Raw genomic sequence first — 17,231 nt, 5'->3', positions numbered from 1 at the left:
TCCCCTCACCACCTTCTGTTGTCCCATTACTCTGATGTCCCCTCACCACCTTCTGATGTCCCATTACTCTGATGTCCCCTCACCACCTTCTGATGTCCCCTCTTTACTCTCTGGTGTCCCCTCACCGTCTTCTGATGTCCCCTCATTACTCTCTGATGTTCCCTCACCGCCTTCTGATGTCCCCTCATTACTCTCTGATGTCCCCTCACCGCCTTCTGATGTCCCCTCATTACTCTCTGGTGTCCCCTCACCGCCTTCTGATGTCTCCTCACCACCTTCTGATGTCCCCTCATTACTCTCTGATGTCCCCTCACCACCTTCTGATGTCCCCTTTTTACTCTCTGATGTCCCCTGATTACTCTCTGGTGTCCCCTCACCGCCTTCTGATGTCCCCTCATTACTCTCTGATGTCCCCTCACCACCTTCTGATGTCCCCTCATTACTCTCTGGTGTCCCCTCACCGCCTTCTGATGTCCCCTCACCGCCTTCTGATGTCCCATTACTCTGATGTCCCCTCACCACCTTCTGATGTCCCTTCATTACTCTCTGGTGTCCCCTCACCGCCCTCTGGTGTCCCCTCAATACTCTTTGGTGTCCCATTACTCTCTGGTGTCCCCTCACCGCCTTCTGATGTCCCCTCACCACCTTCTGATATCCCCTCATTACTCTCTGATGTCCCCTCACCACCTTCTGATGTCCCCTCATTACTCTCTGATGTCCCCTCATTACTCTCTGGTGTCCCCTCACTGCCTTCTGATGTCCCCTCACCGCCTTCTGATGTCCCCTCATTACTCTCTGGTATCCCCTCACCGCCTTCTGATGTCCCCTCACAGCCTTCTGATGTCCCATTACTCTCTGGTGTCCCCTCACAGCCTTCTGATGTCCCCTCATTACTCTCTGGTGTTCCCTCACCGCCTTCTGATGTCCCCTCACCGCCTTCTCATGTCCCCTCATTACTCTCTGATGTCCCCTCACCGCCTTATCATGTCCCCTCATTACTCTCTGGTGTCCCCTCACTGCCTTCTGATGTCCCCTCACTGCCTTCTGATGTCCCCTTACTCTCTGGTGTCCCCTCACTGCCTTCTGATGTCCCCTCATTACTCTCTGGTGTCCCCTCACTGCCTTCTGATGTCCCCTCACCGCCTTCTGATGTCCCCTCATTACTCTCTGGTGTCCCCTCACTGCCTTCTGATGTCCCATTACTCTCTGATGTCCCCTCATTACTCTCTGATGTCCCCTCACCACCTTCTGATGTCCCATTACTCTCTGGTGTCCCCTCACTGCCTTCTGATGTCCCCTCACCACCTTCTGATGTCCCCTCATTACTCTCTGGTGTCCCCTCACTGCTTTCTGATGTCCCATTACTCTCTGGTGTCCCCTCACTGCCTTCTGATGTCCCCTCATTACTCTCTGATGTCCCCTCACCACCTTCTGATGTCCCATTACTCTCTGGTGTCCCCTCACCGCCTTCTGATGTCCCATTACTCTCTGGTGTCCCCTCACTGCCTTCTGATGTCCCCTCATTACTCTCTGATGTCCCCTCACCACCTTCTGATGTCCCATTACTCTCTGGTGTCCCCTCACCGCCTTCTGATGTCCCATTACTCTCTGGTGTCCCCTCATCGCCCTCTGGTGTCCCCTCACCGCCCTCTGGTGTCCCAATACTCTCCGGTGTCCCTTCACTGTCCTCTGGTGTCCCCTCACCTTCTGGTGTCCCCATTACTCTCTGGTGTCCCCTCATCGCCCTCTGGTGTCCCCTCAATACTCTCCGGTGTCCCCTCACCTTCTGGTGTCCCCTCACCTTCTGGTGTCCCCTCATTACTCTCTGGTGTCCCCTCATTACTCTCTGGTGTCCCCTCATCACCCTCTGGTGTCCCATCACCCTCTGATGTCCCCTCACCACCCTCTCATGCCTCTCATTACTGTCTGGTGTCCCTTCACCGCCCTCTGGTGTCCCCTCACCTTCTGGTGTCCCATTACTCTCTGGTGTCCCCTCACTACTCTCTAGTGTCCCCTCACCACCCTCTGGTGTCCCATCACCCTCTGGTGTCCCCTCATCACCCTCTGATGTCCCCTCATCACTCCGATGTCCCCATTACTCCCTGGTGTCCCCTCACTGCCCTCTGGTGTCCTGTCACCACCCTCTGATGTCCCTTCATTACTCTCTGGTGTCCCCTCATTACCCTCTGGTGTCCCTTCATCTGCTCCATGTCCTCTACTCTTTCTGCTAGCAAAGACCAGTGACTGCAGCATGGGGGCCACACCTGGGATGGACCCTGGAGGGGCAGGCATGTGGTTCCTTTGACACTCCACACAGAAGGCCCATGCAAGGCCATGTTCAACCAGTGGGATGGAAGGGGGACACTGAAACTTCTGGCACAGGGTGGGCTCTGGTAGGGGGCAAGAGCCCAGGAGACTGTGTGGTTTGTCCTCAGCCTCTCCTGATGCTTCCAGGGCATGTCCATTTTCATGTAAACTTAGAGACAGTGTCAACAGTAAAGAGCCTGCTGCCTGCCCTGGCCTGGGGTCCCATGAGTAAGCAGCTCTACAACAGCCCAGTACAGTGGGAAAACTCGCCCACAAAACACTGACCAGGGCCGGCCGCGGTGGCTCACGCCTGTAATCCCAACACTTTGGGAGGCAGGCGGATCACAAAGTTAGGAGTTTGAGACCAGCCTGGCCAATATGGTGAAACCCCGTCTCTACTAAAAATACAAAAATTAGCCGGGCGTGGTGGCAGGCGCCTGTAGTCCCAGCTACTCGGGAGGCTGAGACAGGAGAATCGCTTGAACCCAGGAGGTGTAGGTTGCAGTGAGCCAAAACCACGCCACTGCACTCCAACCTGGGCAACAGAGTGAGACTCCATCTTGAGAAAAACAAAACAAAACAAACAAACAAAAAAACACCAACCAGGCCCCTTCCTGTCCAGAAGCTGTGATACCATACAAACCCGTCTACCTCATTCAGGAAGGTGCCTGAGATACTCCAGATCCTCTGGCTTGGCCTGGACACAATCAGGGTGTCCATGGAGCCCCAGAGGCTCTCCCTGCTTCCCCAAGCCTGGGCCAGAGAAGCCCTGGGGCCTGACATGCAGCCCCTCCATCCAGCAAGGCTAGGCCCCCAGCCTGGGCAGGAGGGAGATGTGACAGCCAGTCTCCTTCCTAGATGTCTGTCCCCTTGGGGGTCTCCGCAGGGTTGTGGCTGCTCTCCGGTGGAGGGAGAGGCTCCGGACAACCTGACCCAGGTCACCTCTTCACCCCTTCCCATATCCAAGGAAGCTTTGTAAGGGCCCAAAGGGTATAGGCAAGACCAAGGCCAACAGGGTTTGGGGAGAAGAGCTCATGGGACAAGGATGGAGACAGGCCCACAATGAGGGCACAGGGAGGGTCCGCAGAGTTGCACACTGGCCTCTGAAGACCCAGCCCCCAGGCTCCAAGGTGACGAGATCTCAGATAGCATTTCTGTTCCACGGGGTAGTGCAGGCTGCTTGAGGAAAAAACCTGCAGCATGGGGTTGGGGGGAGGGGGGATGCGGGGCACAGCCAGTGACCTTGAAGGATTCAGTGCACAGGATGTAAAGATCAAGGTGCCCCCAACACACGCCACACACACTACCCTCACACACGCTGCCCACGAAAGGCCTCAGAACACTCGCTCCTGCCCCACATCCACACTGCTCAAGTCCAAATCAAGTCCTTCCTGTGGCACAAGAGGCTGTTGCCTCCTCCACCCCAGCCCCCAGGGACCACTGCCGAGTCCCAGGTGCGGCAGGGCAGACGTGGACCCAGGGACAGAGGCTAGAGCGGACACCCCTCCTGGCACCGATGGCTTTCACCCAACTGGATCAGAAACATGCTTGGCAACCAGAGATTAAATTATTCACATTGCAGTAAACTTCTTTTTAAGGTCTCTGAGAGTTACAATAGGAACATCATGTGCAAAACTGACAGCCGTCCAAGGGCCCAGCCGACAGGACTGGCTCTCCCTGCCCGCTCAGCCGGGCCCTCCCCGAGCGGGGACACACTGCAGGGCTTGGCTGAGCCCTGGTGGACAAGGCAAAGAGCCTTCCACCCCGCACTGAGGCTCGTGTCCCTCGGCAGCTCCCTGCTCCTTCACAGTAGAGGACCTGGGCCGCCCGGGGCCATCTGCGCCGGGAGCCTCTCCCTGGCCACCACCAAGGGCTGACACGCAGGTCTGGGCAGCTCCTTCTGGGAAGGCCTACGATGACTGCACGGAAGGCGTGGGTGCCCCCCATCCACTGTCCATCATGCTGAGTCCTGGTCCATGCTGCAGCCCAGCGCCTCAATGTCACTGCTGATGTCCGAGATCATGCGGTCCCACTCATCCCCCTCTGAGGGCGCCGACCGGTCATCAGAGCTGCCCGTGGCCCTGTTCCCATTGGTGGTGGAACTGGATGTGGTGCTCAGGGCCCGCCGGTGCCTGCCAAAGCTGTCGGTGATGATGCCGCGGCCATCCTTCACGCCAATGGTCTCCAGGAAGTTCTCGAAGTGCTGGCTGTCCTTCTCAGGGATGAAGGGCCTCAGACCTGCAGACATACAGCACCCAGCATGGTACCTCCAGTTCGGCTCAGCCCACTCAGCAATTCTCTCAGGGCTCAAAGCCCCCTGACAGGGCCACAGCTGCCCCTGGTGCATGGCCTTGGGGACCCTGATGCCATGCTCACTGCATCTAGCATCCTGGTTAAAATCATGCTTCCTGGGGCCAGACAGTTTGGCTAAAACCTCAACTCCTGACAGACACTGCTGCTGGCCCTGACAGCTTACTGCCTCTGCCACATGCACACTCCCTGGCCTCAAGGCACCAGCACAGGCCAAGAACCTGTGGCCTCCTCTTATTCTCTATTAGTCCTCACAAAGTCCCCATTTTACAGTGGGGAAAGCTGAGGCCCAGAGCAGTGCTCAAAGCCACCTGCTGGCACCCGGCAACAAGGGTGCAGTCCTCAGAGGCAGGCCTCATGCCAAAGTCCACTGTTTCCCTGCCATGACCTAGGTGACTGCCCCAACTCAGAGGGCTGCCCTCTTATTTGGGAAGCCTAGTGTGTCTCTCAGAATCTCTACTCCCCGCTGTGGAGGGGCAGACAGAGTCCCATGCCAGGAGGCAATGCAGGGCCCAGCACAGAAGGGGCAGGCACTGCTTAGACAGAACCTATTGTACAGACAGGCTGCCCCAGCCTCCAGCCCTTCATGCTCCTCAGAGCGGGGAGCCCTGGGCAGGCAATCCACGTTTGCCACTGCCAGGTCGGTACGACGGTTAACAAACCCACCTTCCTTGGTTTGCAGGGAAAACAGGCCAGGACCCAGAAGCCTTCAACTCGCTACTAGCAACACATTACCGCAAACTTGCTGTGTTCTAGGTGTCGGCAGAGGGAAACCACAGCTAAGTCACCGCCCCGAGAGGTGTGGGGCCAACATCCAACTCTGCTGCTCAGACCACACAGCCCTCTAGCCGCACTGACCTAATGTGCCGAGCATTTTAGGGGTCTTGGCAAACGCTGGTCCTTCCGCCTTGAAGTCCTACACATTCACCAAAACCCATGCCTCTCTGGCTCCTCCAGCACTCTTCTCCTAAATCTCAGGGTTGTGTTCACTCCCAGCCCTGCTCCTGGGGGATCTCTGCTACTTCCTGGCAGGGCCCACCCAGCTCAGCTTGAGTTCCCAGGAGAATGAAGGCCTGTCGGTGGGCCCCCAACAGTACCTGGGAAAAGCCCTTCTGACTAATCACAGCAGATTCCCCGATCTCTGGACTCTGCTCTCATGCCATCTCTGGTTCAAATCTCCCATCCCTGATGGAGCCCCTGGTGCACGCACCCACTGAGGGGTCCGTGTGTACATTCCCAGGAGGGATCAGCCTCTCCAAGAGGTTTGGACAAGCCACCCTCTTTCCAGGGCCCACTCACCAAGCAGCAGGAACTTGCGGCTGTCCCCGTAGAGCTGCCGCAGGTTGATGCAGAACTCGTGGATAGAGGCCCCATTGCGGTACTCGTGCAGCAGCGCTGCAAACTGCTGGATCTCCTGTGATGACAGCTTGGTGCGCAGCTGCAAGACAGCAGAGCCAGATGGGGGGCTGGGCACAGTAGGCAAGAGTCGGCAGTCGGGCCCACCTTGCCACAGCCATTAACCCCAGCCGGAGCACCAGCTGTCTCTGGCTTCACCTCTGCACAGGCTGGGGCATCAGAATGCCCACAATGTGTCCCCATCCTACCAGACCTGGCACGGGGCCACCCAGAGGAGACCAAGGCACCCGGGCAGCTCCACTCTCCTGAGCTGGAACACAGAGTGCATGGGAGGGACAGGAGCCAGCAGGGCAGGGTGGAAGTTGGCAACCTGGCCCGGGGCCAATGCCTGTGCCCTTAGGCTACACACAGGCACACAGGCAGATCAGGAAGACTTGAGTTTGCAATGACAGAACTATATAAGATGGGGAGGATAAAAATGTCTGGCCATGTGGCCTTGCAGGGGCCACCGTTCCCTCCCCTCCCCCAGGACCCAAGCACAGGCCCACAGTCCAGCCCTGATGGCCACAGCACTCCCAACTCAGCCCTACTGACTGATGCTCTCCTAGACTATCCCCAGGAAAAGGCAGTGATGTCAGCAAAATTGACCAAGAGTGCTCTAGGTGACCTCACTCACTGCAGCCTGCCCTGCACTGCTCCTCCTCCTCCTCCCCTTCCCCCCATCCTCCCTGGGGCACCCCCTCCCTCATGTAGCCCAGCATCCCTGCGGCGGAGGCCTACCGTCAGCATGTAGTCCTGCAGCAGCTCAGTGGCGCTGGCGCTCAGCTCGCTCTCACTGATGGTCTTGCCGTGGGGTGACGCACCACCCACATCCACAGATTCAGGGAAGCAGCTGCGAACGAATGTGGTATGTGAGCGGGTGGCTTCCCCGACCCTCCATCCCACACACGTTTCAGGAAACCTAGTCCATGCCGTGTGTGTGGGTCCCTGTCCTTGAACAGAGGAATGTAAGTGATGATGATGATGAGAGGAGAGCTGACCGGGCATGCAGGGTGGTCAGCTTGGCCTGGTCCTGGGGCTCCCCGGGGGCGTGGCTCTGAGTTGGGATCTGAGTGAAGGGAGGGAGTACACAGGTCAAGGCAGTGGGCAGCATTGTTGGGCAGGGGAAGGAGCCGGGGTTGGGGAGGTGGCAGGAATGGAGAGCACGAGTGGGTGAACTACTACAGAGCCCCAGGCGGTGGCAGAGATGGGCTGGAAGGCCAGCGCCTCGGCAGGCTTGGGCAGGGGAACAGCTCCATCCAACATGCCTATTACAAGCTCACTCTTGGGAGGCCATGGGAAGGTAGGCAGAGAGAGACAAGAGGGACAGCAAGGGCTCTAGAAGTCTACGAGGAGAGGGCGGCGAGCCAGGCCTCAGCCATTCACTAAGCTGGGGACAGTAGGTCTGGGGATGGCTTAGCGAGGGTGAGCTGAGATGGGGGAGCTGACTGGCTGCAGCCTGGACAACACCAGGCAATGCACTTGGTGCGTGTCCCACCGCAGGGCTTGGTGGCATGTGCACTCACAAAGTGCTGGCTTCCACCTCGTAGGTCTCCTTAATGTCCACTTTTGTAGAAGAGTCATCTGTAAGGAAGATGCAGAAAACTAAGATGACTTTCAGGGACATAGTGGGGAGGCATTTTGAGTCCAGCCCACTGCTGTATTTACAGGAGACAGCGGCAGCCCTGGTCTTCAGGGACCCTGCTGTCCTTCACCAAGCTGCCCGCACTCTGGAATGTGCTGTGTGCCTCAGGGCAGGGCTTCCCAGACTTGAGCCCACATATACCCCTCCTGGGGATCCTGGCAAATGCAAATCCTGCTGCAGGCTGGGCTGAAGTCCACATTCACCCATGGCCAGAGCCAACAAAAGCTGTCTTTGAGGTATCGCTCATGTGCCAGGCAGGGTTACTGGGGCTTTGTCTCCTTTAACCCAGGCACATATCACCCCTGTCTTCACTTGTAGATGAGGAAGTAAGTCAGAGAGTTACGCAACTTGGCCCAGGTCACACAGCAGAAACCGCAGTCAGAGCCGGGCAGTCTGACTCCCCATCTGAACCCAGCGAAGCCACAGGATTCCCAAGACCCTCAGACCAGCAAAGGGTCTGGCACTGAGCAGCTACATTCAACAAATGACATTAGGTCCGTGTGACACAGACTGTAACTTGCTATTTCAAACCTGAGGAAGGCACATTTCACACCAGCACAGACAGTGAGTGAAAGCTTTGTGAGCGAGGCAGGTGAGTGTTGCAGTGAGGGTAAGATTTTAAATGAAGCAGAGGCAGAGGCTGGGAGATAAAAGGGACATTTCTGGCACTAGGAACAAGGTAAGTATGGAGGGCAGAATAATGACCCCCCCAAAGACGTCCACATCCTAATCCCTGGAATTGGTGAATATGTTACCAATTTCAAAGGGGAGTAAAGGATGCTAATCAGCTGACCTTGAAATAGGGAGATGACCCTGGAGAATTTGGGTGGGCTCAATGTGATTGCAAGAGTCCTGAAATGCAGAGGAAGCTGACAGTCAAAGGAAGATGTGACTGTGGAAGAGGTCACGTGGCTGGCTGTGAAGACAGAGGAAGGGCCATGAGCCAAGGCATGCAGCCGCCTTTAGGAGCTGGAAAGACAAGGAAATGGCTTCTTCTCTGGAGCCTCCAGAAGGAACCAGCCCTGTGGACGCCCCAACTTTAGCCCAGTGGGACCCACAATGGACTCTTAACGTATAGAATTATAAGAGAATATATTTCTGCTGTTTATGCTGCTATGTTTTGGCACAGCTGTAGTAGAGAGAACACAGCAAGCAAAACTCCAAGGCAGAAATAAGCAGAGAATGCATGCATGTGTGTATGGGTGTGCATAACGTGTGCACATCTGTGTGTGGATCCCACGGGGAGGTCTTGGGAAAGGCTGGCAGGGGAAGAAGCCCACTTCAGCAACCCCCAGTAGTGGTGTTACATGATGTGTTTACTTTATGAAAATTCATTCAACTGTACATGTATGACTTGTGTACTTCTCAGTAAAAAAAAGTATTAAAGAAAAAAAGGCCCTTTGGGAATTTTAAAGCGCAAGGGCCAAACCAGTCACACTAAAACTGAATGTTTAATTACAGCTCGATAAATCATCTGCTACTCATATGGTACATTCCTCTGGATAAGCTGTTGACTTCTAAGCCTCCACTTCCCCATCTCTAAAATGGGGATGAAGATTGCACCTATCTCGCTGGGCCACCGAGGACTAAATGAGATAGAGAGGATGCCTGAGAGCTCAACAGCCGTCTCTCTCTGCAGCTGCTGGGCCAACGCAAGGCGTGTGGTGCCCACAAAGGGCTCTGGCACCAGCAGCAAGAAAGGGAAGAAGGAGGCACTGAGGAGCAGCCCTCACACCAGCACAGGCTTCTCCACCATTTACTCTCTTCACTGAGATGTGCGAGTTACTGGGGAAAGGGCAGAGGGCTGGGACTTATCTCCGTAAAAAGAAGAAATTGTACTCAACAAGCCGCACTGTTTCCAACAGCCTTTTTTTTTTTCTTGGTATTTTTTAGTAGAGACAGGGTTTCTCCATGTTGGTCAGGCTGGTCTTGAACTCCCGACCTCAGGTGATCCGCCCGCCTCAGCCTCCCAAAGTGCTGGGATTACAGGCGTGAGCCACCACACCCAGCCTCCAACAGCTTTTTATGCACCTCAATTTATATAACCCATTAATCCTCAATAAGTAATACATCTGAAAAACAGATGATGTTTTTGAAGACTTAACTCAAGTGAGCTTGCTGATGAAGTGTTTTCAATGGACTAACAGACTCCTGAAAATGCTGTGTGGGCCATGCAGGAAGAGACAGCTCTGGGGTACCTTCCATTCTTCCCCATCTGCCACTGCTCCACCACTGCCAGCTGGCCTCCCAGGGCAGCCTGAGCAGCTTCCCATGGGTCTGGCCATGGTCCTGGAAGGAGTTTCACATTAACAGCAGCCATAGTCTGGGCATACTGAAAAGGAGGCTCCCCAGACCCACTCTCAGCCTCCCCAATTCCATCACAGGCCCCAATGCTAGGAGCCTTCTCCAGGCTCTTTGTTCCGAATTAAGTGAAGTGACTTTAAGCACAAATGGTTCCAAAAGTGTTCACAGACCCCAAATTTATTCCAGGAAGCCATAGTGCTGACCTGGTGCAACCCACTCAAGGACAGGTGACACTTCTGCCTTCATGAAACCCTATGGGCTAATGTGAACAGCAAAGTCTGGAAACAAAAGGCCACCATGTCACGGCAGTAACTGCGCTATTCCAGGAGTAACTCATGGGGAGCTGGGGGCCACTGCAGTAGCCCCTCCTGTCCCTGCTCCCACCCGCTGCCCACTCTCACTCAACATACCGCTGTGCAGGGACAGGTGGTGGGTGGGGGTAGAGGCCCCATCAAATATCGCTCTGTCCAGAAAGTCGATGGTGGACTCCGTGTAAACAACCTGGAAGACCTGGCCTAGCAGACAGCAAAGCTCTTCCGCAGCGACCTGCAGTGGGGGACAGCAGCTGCTGGGTCAGTCTGGCTGGAGACTGCGCCTTCCCAGGTGGCTTCCAGGATACCTGGGGCAGCCCAGATGCTCAATAAACATGAATGAAGAGTGGATACCAGAATGTGTCCCTCTGCCTTTCACTGACCCAAAGGGGTGTCAAAAGAGAGACCCAGCCAACTGCCCCAGGACTCTATCTAGGACTGCCATGTGGCCCAGGGGTGGTATTGCAAGTGTGAGGGGACTGTGCAGGGCACAAGTGTTAGCTGCCAGCCCAACGTCCTCTTTCCATTAACCTGACCTATCAACACCCTCACAACCCTATCCCAGCCCAGGAAAGAGGTGAGAGGAGATACCATCAGTATCACAGCCCACCCACCTGGAGGCGTTTCTAACAGCTATAAAACTGTTTTATAACAGTGTGCTGTCTAAAGCAGAGGCTCTCAACTGGGGCAATTTTTGTACCCCTCCCAGGGGACATGTAGCAATATCTGGAGACATTTTCAGCTGTCACAAGGGGAGAAGCTGGGATGCTGCTCAACACCCTACAATGCACAGGGCAGCCTCCCACAATGGAAAATTATCCGGCTAAAAATGACAGTAGCACCAACACTGAGAAATGCTCATTAGAGGATATTTAAGGTGGGTGGTCACTAGTATCCATTTTACAGATATGGAAATTAAACAGAAAGGTGTTAAGTGACTGCCAAGGCCCCACAGCTATTGGGTGGCTGAGGGGGCCCCAAATCCTAGCCTACAAGGGCCCAGCCCTTGGCTCTTCCAGGTTGTGAGGAATCTGCAAGCACAGTACTTAACACCAGGGAGGTCTAGGATGCAGCCCTCAGGCAGGTGACCGCCGCTGCCCGCCCATCAGCGTGGGGGCATCTTGAAGAATGATAAGCAAAAAGCTCAGTGGCCAGGTGGTCTCAGAGAAGTTGCTGGGGGTTGGAGATAGGAGGGTCAGAAGGCACAGGGGTGGGAACCGGTGGGGAGCCTGGGCCTGGGGCAGGACCTGGGATGCAGCCATGCGTAGAGGAGCTTCGGGCAGGGCCAGGATGGGGGCAATGCCTGGGGCAGGGCTGAGCAGAGAGAGGTGGGGCTGGGCGGGGACTAGGGTGAGCCAGGGACAGGCAATGGCAGAGGAAGTAGCTGGGGCACCCAGCAGTGCCCAGCACTGTGCTGGGTGTGGCCAGGGTGGGGCCATGGGTGGGGCTGGCCATGAGCAGGGTCTGGGAGGAGCCAGTTCTGAGTAAGTGGGGCGAGAAAGTCTCACCTTGCTCTCTGCAGCCAGGATGACCAGGCAGCATGCCTCCACGGGCCCAACTGCACTCTCCGACAGGGAGCCTGCACTGAGGCCTCTGGAACTTTCCGCACACAGACTCTGGCTGGGGGAGATCCCTGGGTCCTGGGCTGAGAAGTCAACACCATCTCAGTTTAGTGCAGTGGAAGGGCAGGCATGGGGGCACTTGAGGCAACAGCTGAGGCCGCCATGGAAACAGGCTGAGAGGACCTTTACCTGGCTCAGGCACCCACAGAACGACCCAGGTGAAGGGCCTGCACCAGACACACTTCGCTTCTCTAAACAAGGGTGGGAACACGCGACCCCTGAGCTCCAAGGGCACCAGAGCTGCATGTCATCCTGCAGTTTCACACGCTTCAAGTTCATATACAACAGACCACATATACAACCCTGAGAACAGTCACCTCCAGGAGGTTTCCATGTGTTCTGGGGAGTTCCCTTCTTACAGATGGGTAAACTGAGGCATGGGAAGGTGAAAGGCCTGGCCTGAGGGCGTGTGAGCTGCACTGTCCACGTGGCAATCTAGACGGTCAGACCCCAGTGCCCTTGTTTCTAACATCCTACCCATCGCCTCCCTAGACAAATGAGGTTCTCCTGAAATACATGGAGTAACTCAGTGGTTTTCCTGATGGCAGAAGTGAGGCCAATCCCCAGGAAGCAGGGCTCTCACCATCAGTTCGGACCACCCTGGGAGGACTTCAGGACTGAAAACAAAACCTAGAAGTGCCACTAGTGCCAGGGTGTCGGAGGGCAGGCCAGCCTCAGGAGGGAGAAGAAGGCCGTCCCAGGCCAGATGCAAAGTTAGCGCATGCACAGAGACAAGGGCTCCATAAGAAACTGTACCTCAAACCCCACAGTGAGACTCCTGGGGCTGCTCTGTCCCTATGGCAGCCACTGGCCACAGGACTACTGAGTATGCAAAATGTGATGAGTCCACATTGAAACGTGTGAGTGCAAACTATACACAGGGTTTCAGAGGTAGGCAAAGAAAGAATGCTATGTAGCTCAACGATTTTTATATTGATTATATACTGATGTAATAATGTTTTGGGTACAGAGGGGTAAATAAAATATATTATTGAAAATAATTGGCCAGGCGCAGTGGCTGATGGCTGTAATCCCAGCACATTGGGAGGCCAAGGCGGGTGGATCACCTGAGGTAAGGAGTTCAAGACCAGCCTGGCCAACATGGTGAAACCCCATCTCTACTAAAAATACAAAAAAATTAGCTGGGCATGGTGGTTCATGTCTATAATCCCAGCTACTCGGAGGGCAGAGATTGCAGTGAACCAAGACCACACCATTGCACTCTAGCCTGGGCAACAAGAACCAAACTTGTCTCAAAAAAAAAAAAAAAAAAGGCAGGCACAGTGGCTCATGCCTGTAATCCCAGCACTTTGGGAGGCCAAGGTGGGCAGATCACAAGGTCAGGAGATCAAGATCATCCTGGCTAACATGGTGAAATACTATCTCTACTAAAAATACAAAAAATTAGCCAGGCGTGGTGGCGGGAGCCTGTAGTCCCAGCTACTCAGGAGGCTGAGGCAGGAGAATGGCGTGAACCTGGGAGGCAGAGCTTGCAGTGAGCTGAGATCACGCCACTACACTCCAGCCTGGGCAACACAGCGAGACTCCGTCTCAAAAAAAAAAAAAAATTTACTTGTTTCCCTTTACTTTTTTTCTTTTTTTGGTATGAGTTTGGTAAGAAATCTCTACCTTTTAAACATGTTTTAAATGTTGGCTCCCTGGTGTGTGCCTGTGGTAGTTCTCAAGGAAGTAGGGTGGGCAGCCTAAGGATGCGGGCAGCGAGTTGTGTGCCTCTCCTGTATCATCCAGGAAGTGCTACCACGGGTGCACGGGTGACCCTGCCCCATTTGGCACCAACTCAAGTCACCACCCTCCAAGCAGCTCCTGCCACATGGACCCTATTGCAGCTAGACCTGGCCCCCAACTTCCCCACTCCTGTGCTATCCCAAATACCAGCGTACTTTTGGTCCAAAGAGGCACAGAGACTTGCTTGCACGTAGCAGGCACCGAGTAAATGTTAGCTATTCACCTGCTAGTCTCTTATGCTGAGAACTCTGGATGCCTAATCCTAAATAGAGCATGGCGGCCCAGTGCAGTGGCTCATGCCCATAGTCCCAACACTTTGGGAGGCTAAGGCAGGAGGATCGCTTGAGGCCAGGAGTTCAAGACCAGCGTGGGCAACACAGAGAGACCTCATCCTTACAAAAAATTTTAAAATATTTTAAAAATTAAAAAATAAACACAGCATGCCTTATGTAACACAGGGGACACACAACTGCTCTGGTGCATCCACAAAAACAAGGAAAATGGCCCCCAGGACACAGGGATTCACTCTCTTCCTTTAAATCAGAAGTTCTCTCAAAGACCAGAAGTCCTGTTTTTCATCTATTTTTGGAAAGTTTCTCCTATAGCGCTCATTCTCTCTCCATTAAAAAAAATCTGTCATCCATTTCCTTTAGCGATGTGTTCTAATAATTAAAGCTGAGAAACTGTCATGCAGCAGAAGAAATAAAGGGGGGAGCCTATCTCCTCTCCCTACCAGCTTGAAACACCTGCAAGAAGCCAGTCAGAAACCAGTCTCCTCACTCCTTGTCCCTAAGGATGTCCCAGGCCTAAGGCCTCCCGCAGGGTCCAAAAGCAGAAAAACAGGAGGGTCACCATGGTGTCAGACAGTATGGCTGGAAGTAGCCACCAACCCAGCCTTCTAAGCCAGACAGGGTGAGTAATGTACATGTGTGTAGGTGTGGTGTGTGCCTGTGTTGGGGAGGGTGTACGCAAGTCTAAGCTACTACTACACAGAGAACAAAAGAGAGCAACAGCCACCTTCATAAACCCCGCCAGTGTTCCCTGTGTAGTTTGTGACCACAGCAACCCCAAGCATCTAGACTCACAGGCTTTCTGTGGACTGCTCTCAAGAGCACACTCAAGCTGGCAGTTTCATGGCTCAAGGGGTCAATAATGAACACACTCGCCAGATTCTCAATGAACTACTGACCTTAAGTGGAACAACAACTTCCCCTCTCTGCTACCTAAAACACAGTGTGTGGTCTAGGCAGACCCACTGTGACCCCTTCACACCCTGCCACTGGCCCTCTGGAAATGAAAGGCTTTGGGATCAACCCAGTCACCAGCAGAGACCCAAGGAGCCCAGGATACTGTCCCCACTGCAACGCCAGCCTCGAAACTCAGGACTAGGAGGGGCAAAATACAGGGAGGGTGAACCATGGTCTCTCCCCTCATCCTCAGTGGCCTGAATGCCTGGGCTGGAAGCTGCTGGAAATTAATGGGCAGCTTGGGCTTGGGTCCAGTGAGGCAGCACTGTACTCACCACAGCCAAAAATAACATTCTGCCAAGTTCTATCCCATTGTGAAAGCAGCAGACGGCAAGGACACACAAAGAGTAACCTCTATGACCAAGAGCTCCTGGGAGGTCTGGGTCTCATCTTTTCTGTCCCAGGTTTGAGGACACTGTGCAGAGCTCAAAATGTCAGTCAAGCTGAGGTGAGGTCCCTATCCACTGCACTCTCTCTAGGCTCCACCACACTTGGGCAGAGGGGCAACTCCACTGTACCCAGAGGGAGTCAATAGGAGCCCCGCCGGGCAGAGGAACAGGATACCAGTCCTAAATACTGTATCCCAGTATTATTGAGTCCCCAAAGGCTCTTAGTGTGACAGTCACCCCCAGTGTCTGGTAACTGATCTCAAGCCCTCTTCTGGCTGATCTCAGAGACAGGAAAGGCAATTACTGGTCGTGACAAACAGCAGCACCCAACACGAAGCTGCAAAAACTGTCTCCAGAACTTCATAAAATTCACACATGTACTCCTTAGGACAAGGACCCTCCTGACCCCTGACCTCCTGTACCTGTCTTCAGGACCACCAGGTGTGCAGCGTCATCCCGAACATAGGAGACAGCGGCGATGTCATGGATGGGCACCCTGAGGATGATATCCTCCCCGTCCCTCCAGGCCAGCTTGACGTTGTATGCAGACAGGCTGAGCACAGCATCGTGCTCCTGAGTCAAGTGTCCCGGAAGCTGGTGGGCTCTCTGGAAGGAACCACAGGGCGTCAGAAATACAGACTCAGCTGTCAACCGGCATGGGGCGCTTCTCCTGAGAATACTGTGCTGGCCGATGTCACACATGTGACAAATGCTGAGTGAATAAGGTCAGTGTTATTCCCCTCAGAACAGTGCTTATTCCAGGGACACCAATGTGTTCAAACCATTTGGGAGATTCTTCTGGAACTGCCTTCAGATTCAGACTTACGGCACGTGGTTTGAAATATCTTCAAAGTGTAAATTTTGGAAACAGCCCAAAATCACATGGAGCAAGTGTCGAGAATCAAGTTAATGTCCATACTAAGGAATAGTCTTTATGGCCAAGAGCCAAGTGTACCCATAATGTGATGGGACTGGCTCATTCCTCACAGCCACGAGGCCAAGAGTACAGGGACCAAGGGCTGGTGGGGGCTGAGGGCTAGTGCACAGGGTTAAGAGGATAGGGTTACCTTTGCATTGTCTATGAAATGCAGGATTTCAGTCCTACTGGAGGGATTCAGGTATCCTGGTATGGACGTTAACTGACCTAAATACTGAAAGAAAGTGAAGAAAAAAATGCCATGAGAAACGGGAGCTGAGCCAACACCACCATCACTACCACCGAGAGCACAAACCAAGTGCTTCATACTCAGGCCACCAGGCCCATGGGTCTCCATTCCGGCTCGCGTGGAGGCCCAACTCTAGGAAGAGAGTCCTGGGTTCTTACAGAAATCTCTACTGGCTGAGGACAGTGCTGCCCCATCTCCTACTATTCTACAGTGAAGGTCATCATCAAAAGTTCTGCAATGGGTATCCCAAACTACTAGTACCAAAACTACTAGTTTTGGTAGAATCTGTATTCTAAAACAGGGATGGTCAGTGTTTTCTCGTCACTGCTGGGGAAACTGAAAACAATGGCATCATGCACAACTTCACTAAAAAATAAACTTCCTCAATTGCAAATGTCAACATAGCTGAGAAATGAGCATAAATAGAGAAATGAAGTGCTATGGTTTCAATGTGTCCCCCAAAAAGCATGTGCTGGAAACTTAGTCCCCACATGCAACAGTGTTAAGGGTGGGGCCTTTAAGAGGTGATTAGGCCAGGTGCGGTGGCTCATGCCTGTAATCCCAGCACTTTGGGAGGCTAAGGCGGGCAGATCACCTGAGGTTGGGAGTTCGAAACCAGCCTGACCAACATGGAGAAACCCCGTCTCTACTAAAAATACAAAATTAGCTGGACGTGGTGGTGCATGCCTGTAATCTCAGCTACTCAGGAGGCTGAGGCAGGATAATTGCTTGAACCCGGGAGGCGGAGGTTGTGGTGAGCCAAGATTGCGCCATTATACTCCAGCCTGG

General features: G+C 54.0%; 2 protein-coding genes across 19 annotated transcripts in view; one reads left to right on the top strand and one right to left on the bottom strand.

The window, feature by feature from the left end:
• Positions 1-26: 26 nt before the first annotated feature.
• Positions 27-3,767, top strand: LOC129523864 (uncharacterized). The gene is given in 3 exon segments (XM_055347787.2): positions 27-1,529; positions 1,531-1,585; positions 1,588-3,767. Coding segments are annotated over 3 exon segments (1,815 nt in total). The 5' UTR covers positions 27-71; the 3' UTR covers positions 1,890-3,767.
• Positions 3,768-3,869: 102 nt separating this feature from the next.
• The window catches only part of CCM2 (CCM2 scaffold protein), a 90,601-nt gene continuing 77,239 nt past the window's right edge, over positions 3,870-17,231 (bottom strand). For 7 of the 18 annotated variants that reach the window (XM_055347796.2, XM_055347797.2, XM_055347802.2 and 4 more), the window contains 8 exons: positions 16,344-16,427; positions 15,699-15,882; positions 11,781-11,917; positions 10,372-10,507; positions 7,539-7,596; positions 6,754-6,865; positions 5,917-6,055; positions 3,870-4,545 (listed from right to left, as the gene is read on the bottom strand). In XM_055347796.2, coding sequence (XP_055203771.1) covers positions 4,265-4,545; positions 5,917-6,055; positions 6,754-6,865; positions 7,539-7,596; positions 10,372-10,507; positions 11,781-11,917; positions 15,699-15,882; positions 16,344-16,427 — 1,131 coding nt within the window. In that variant the 3' untranslated portion in view covers positions 3,870-4,264. Of the gene's footprint in view, positions 4,546-5,916; positions 6,056-6,753; positions 6,866-7,538; positions 7,597-8,450; positions 8,574-10,371; positions 10,508-11,780; positions 11,918-15,698; positions 15,883-16,343; positions 16,428-17,231 lie in introns of all 18 variants that reach the window. The other 11 variants (XM_055347790.2, XM_055347799.2, XM_055347788.2 and 8 more) reach the window with 4 other exon arrangements.

The sequence above is a fragment of the Gorilla gorilla genome, chromosome 6, assembly GCF_029281585.2.
Source record: "Gorilla gorilla gorilla isolate KB3781 chromosome 6, NHGRI_mGorGor1-v2.1_pri, whole genome shotgun sequence".
Taxonomy (NCBI): domain Eukaryota; kingdom Metazoa; phylum Chordata; class Mammalia; order Primates; family Hominidae; genus Gorilla; species Gorilla gorilla.
The sequence above is the reverse complement of the archived record's forward strand: the minus strand, read 5'-3'. Positions and strand labels throughout refer to the sequence as shown.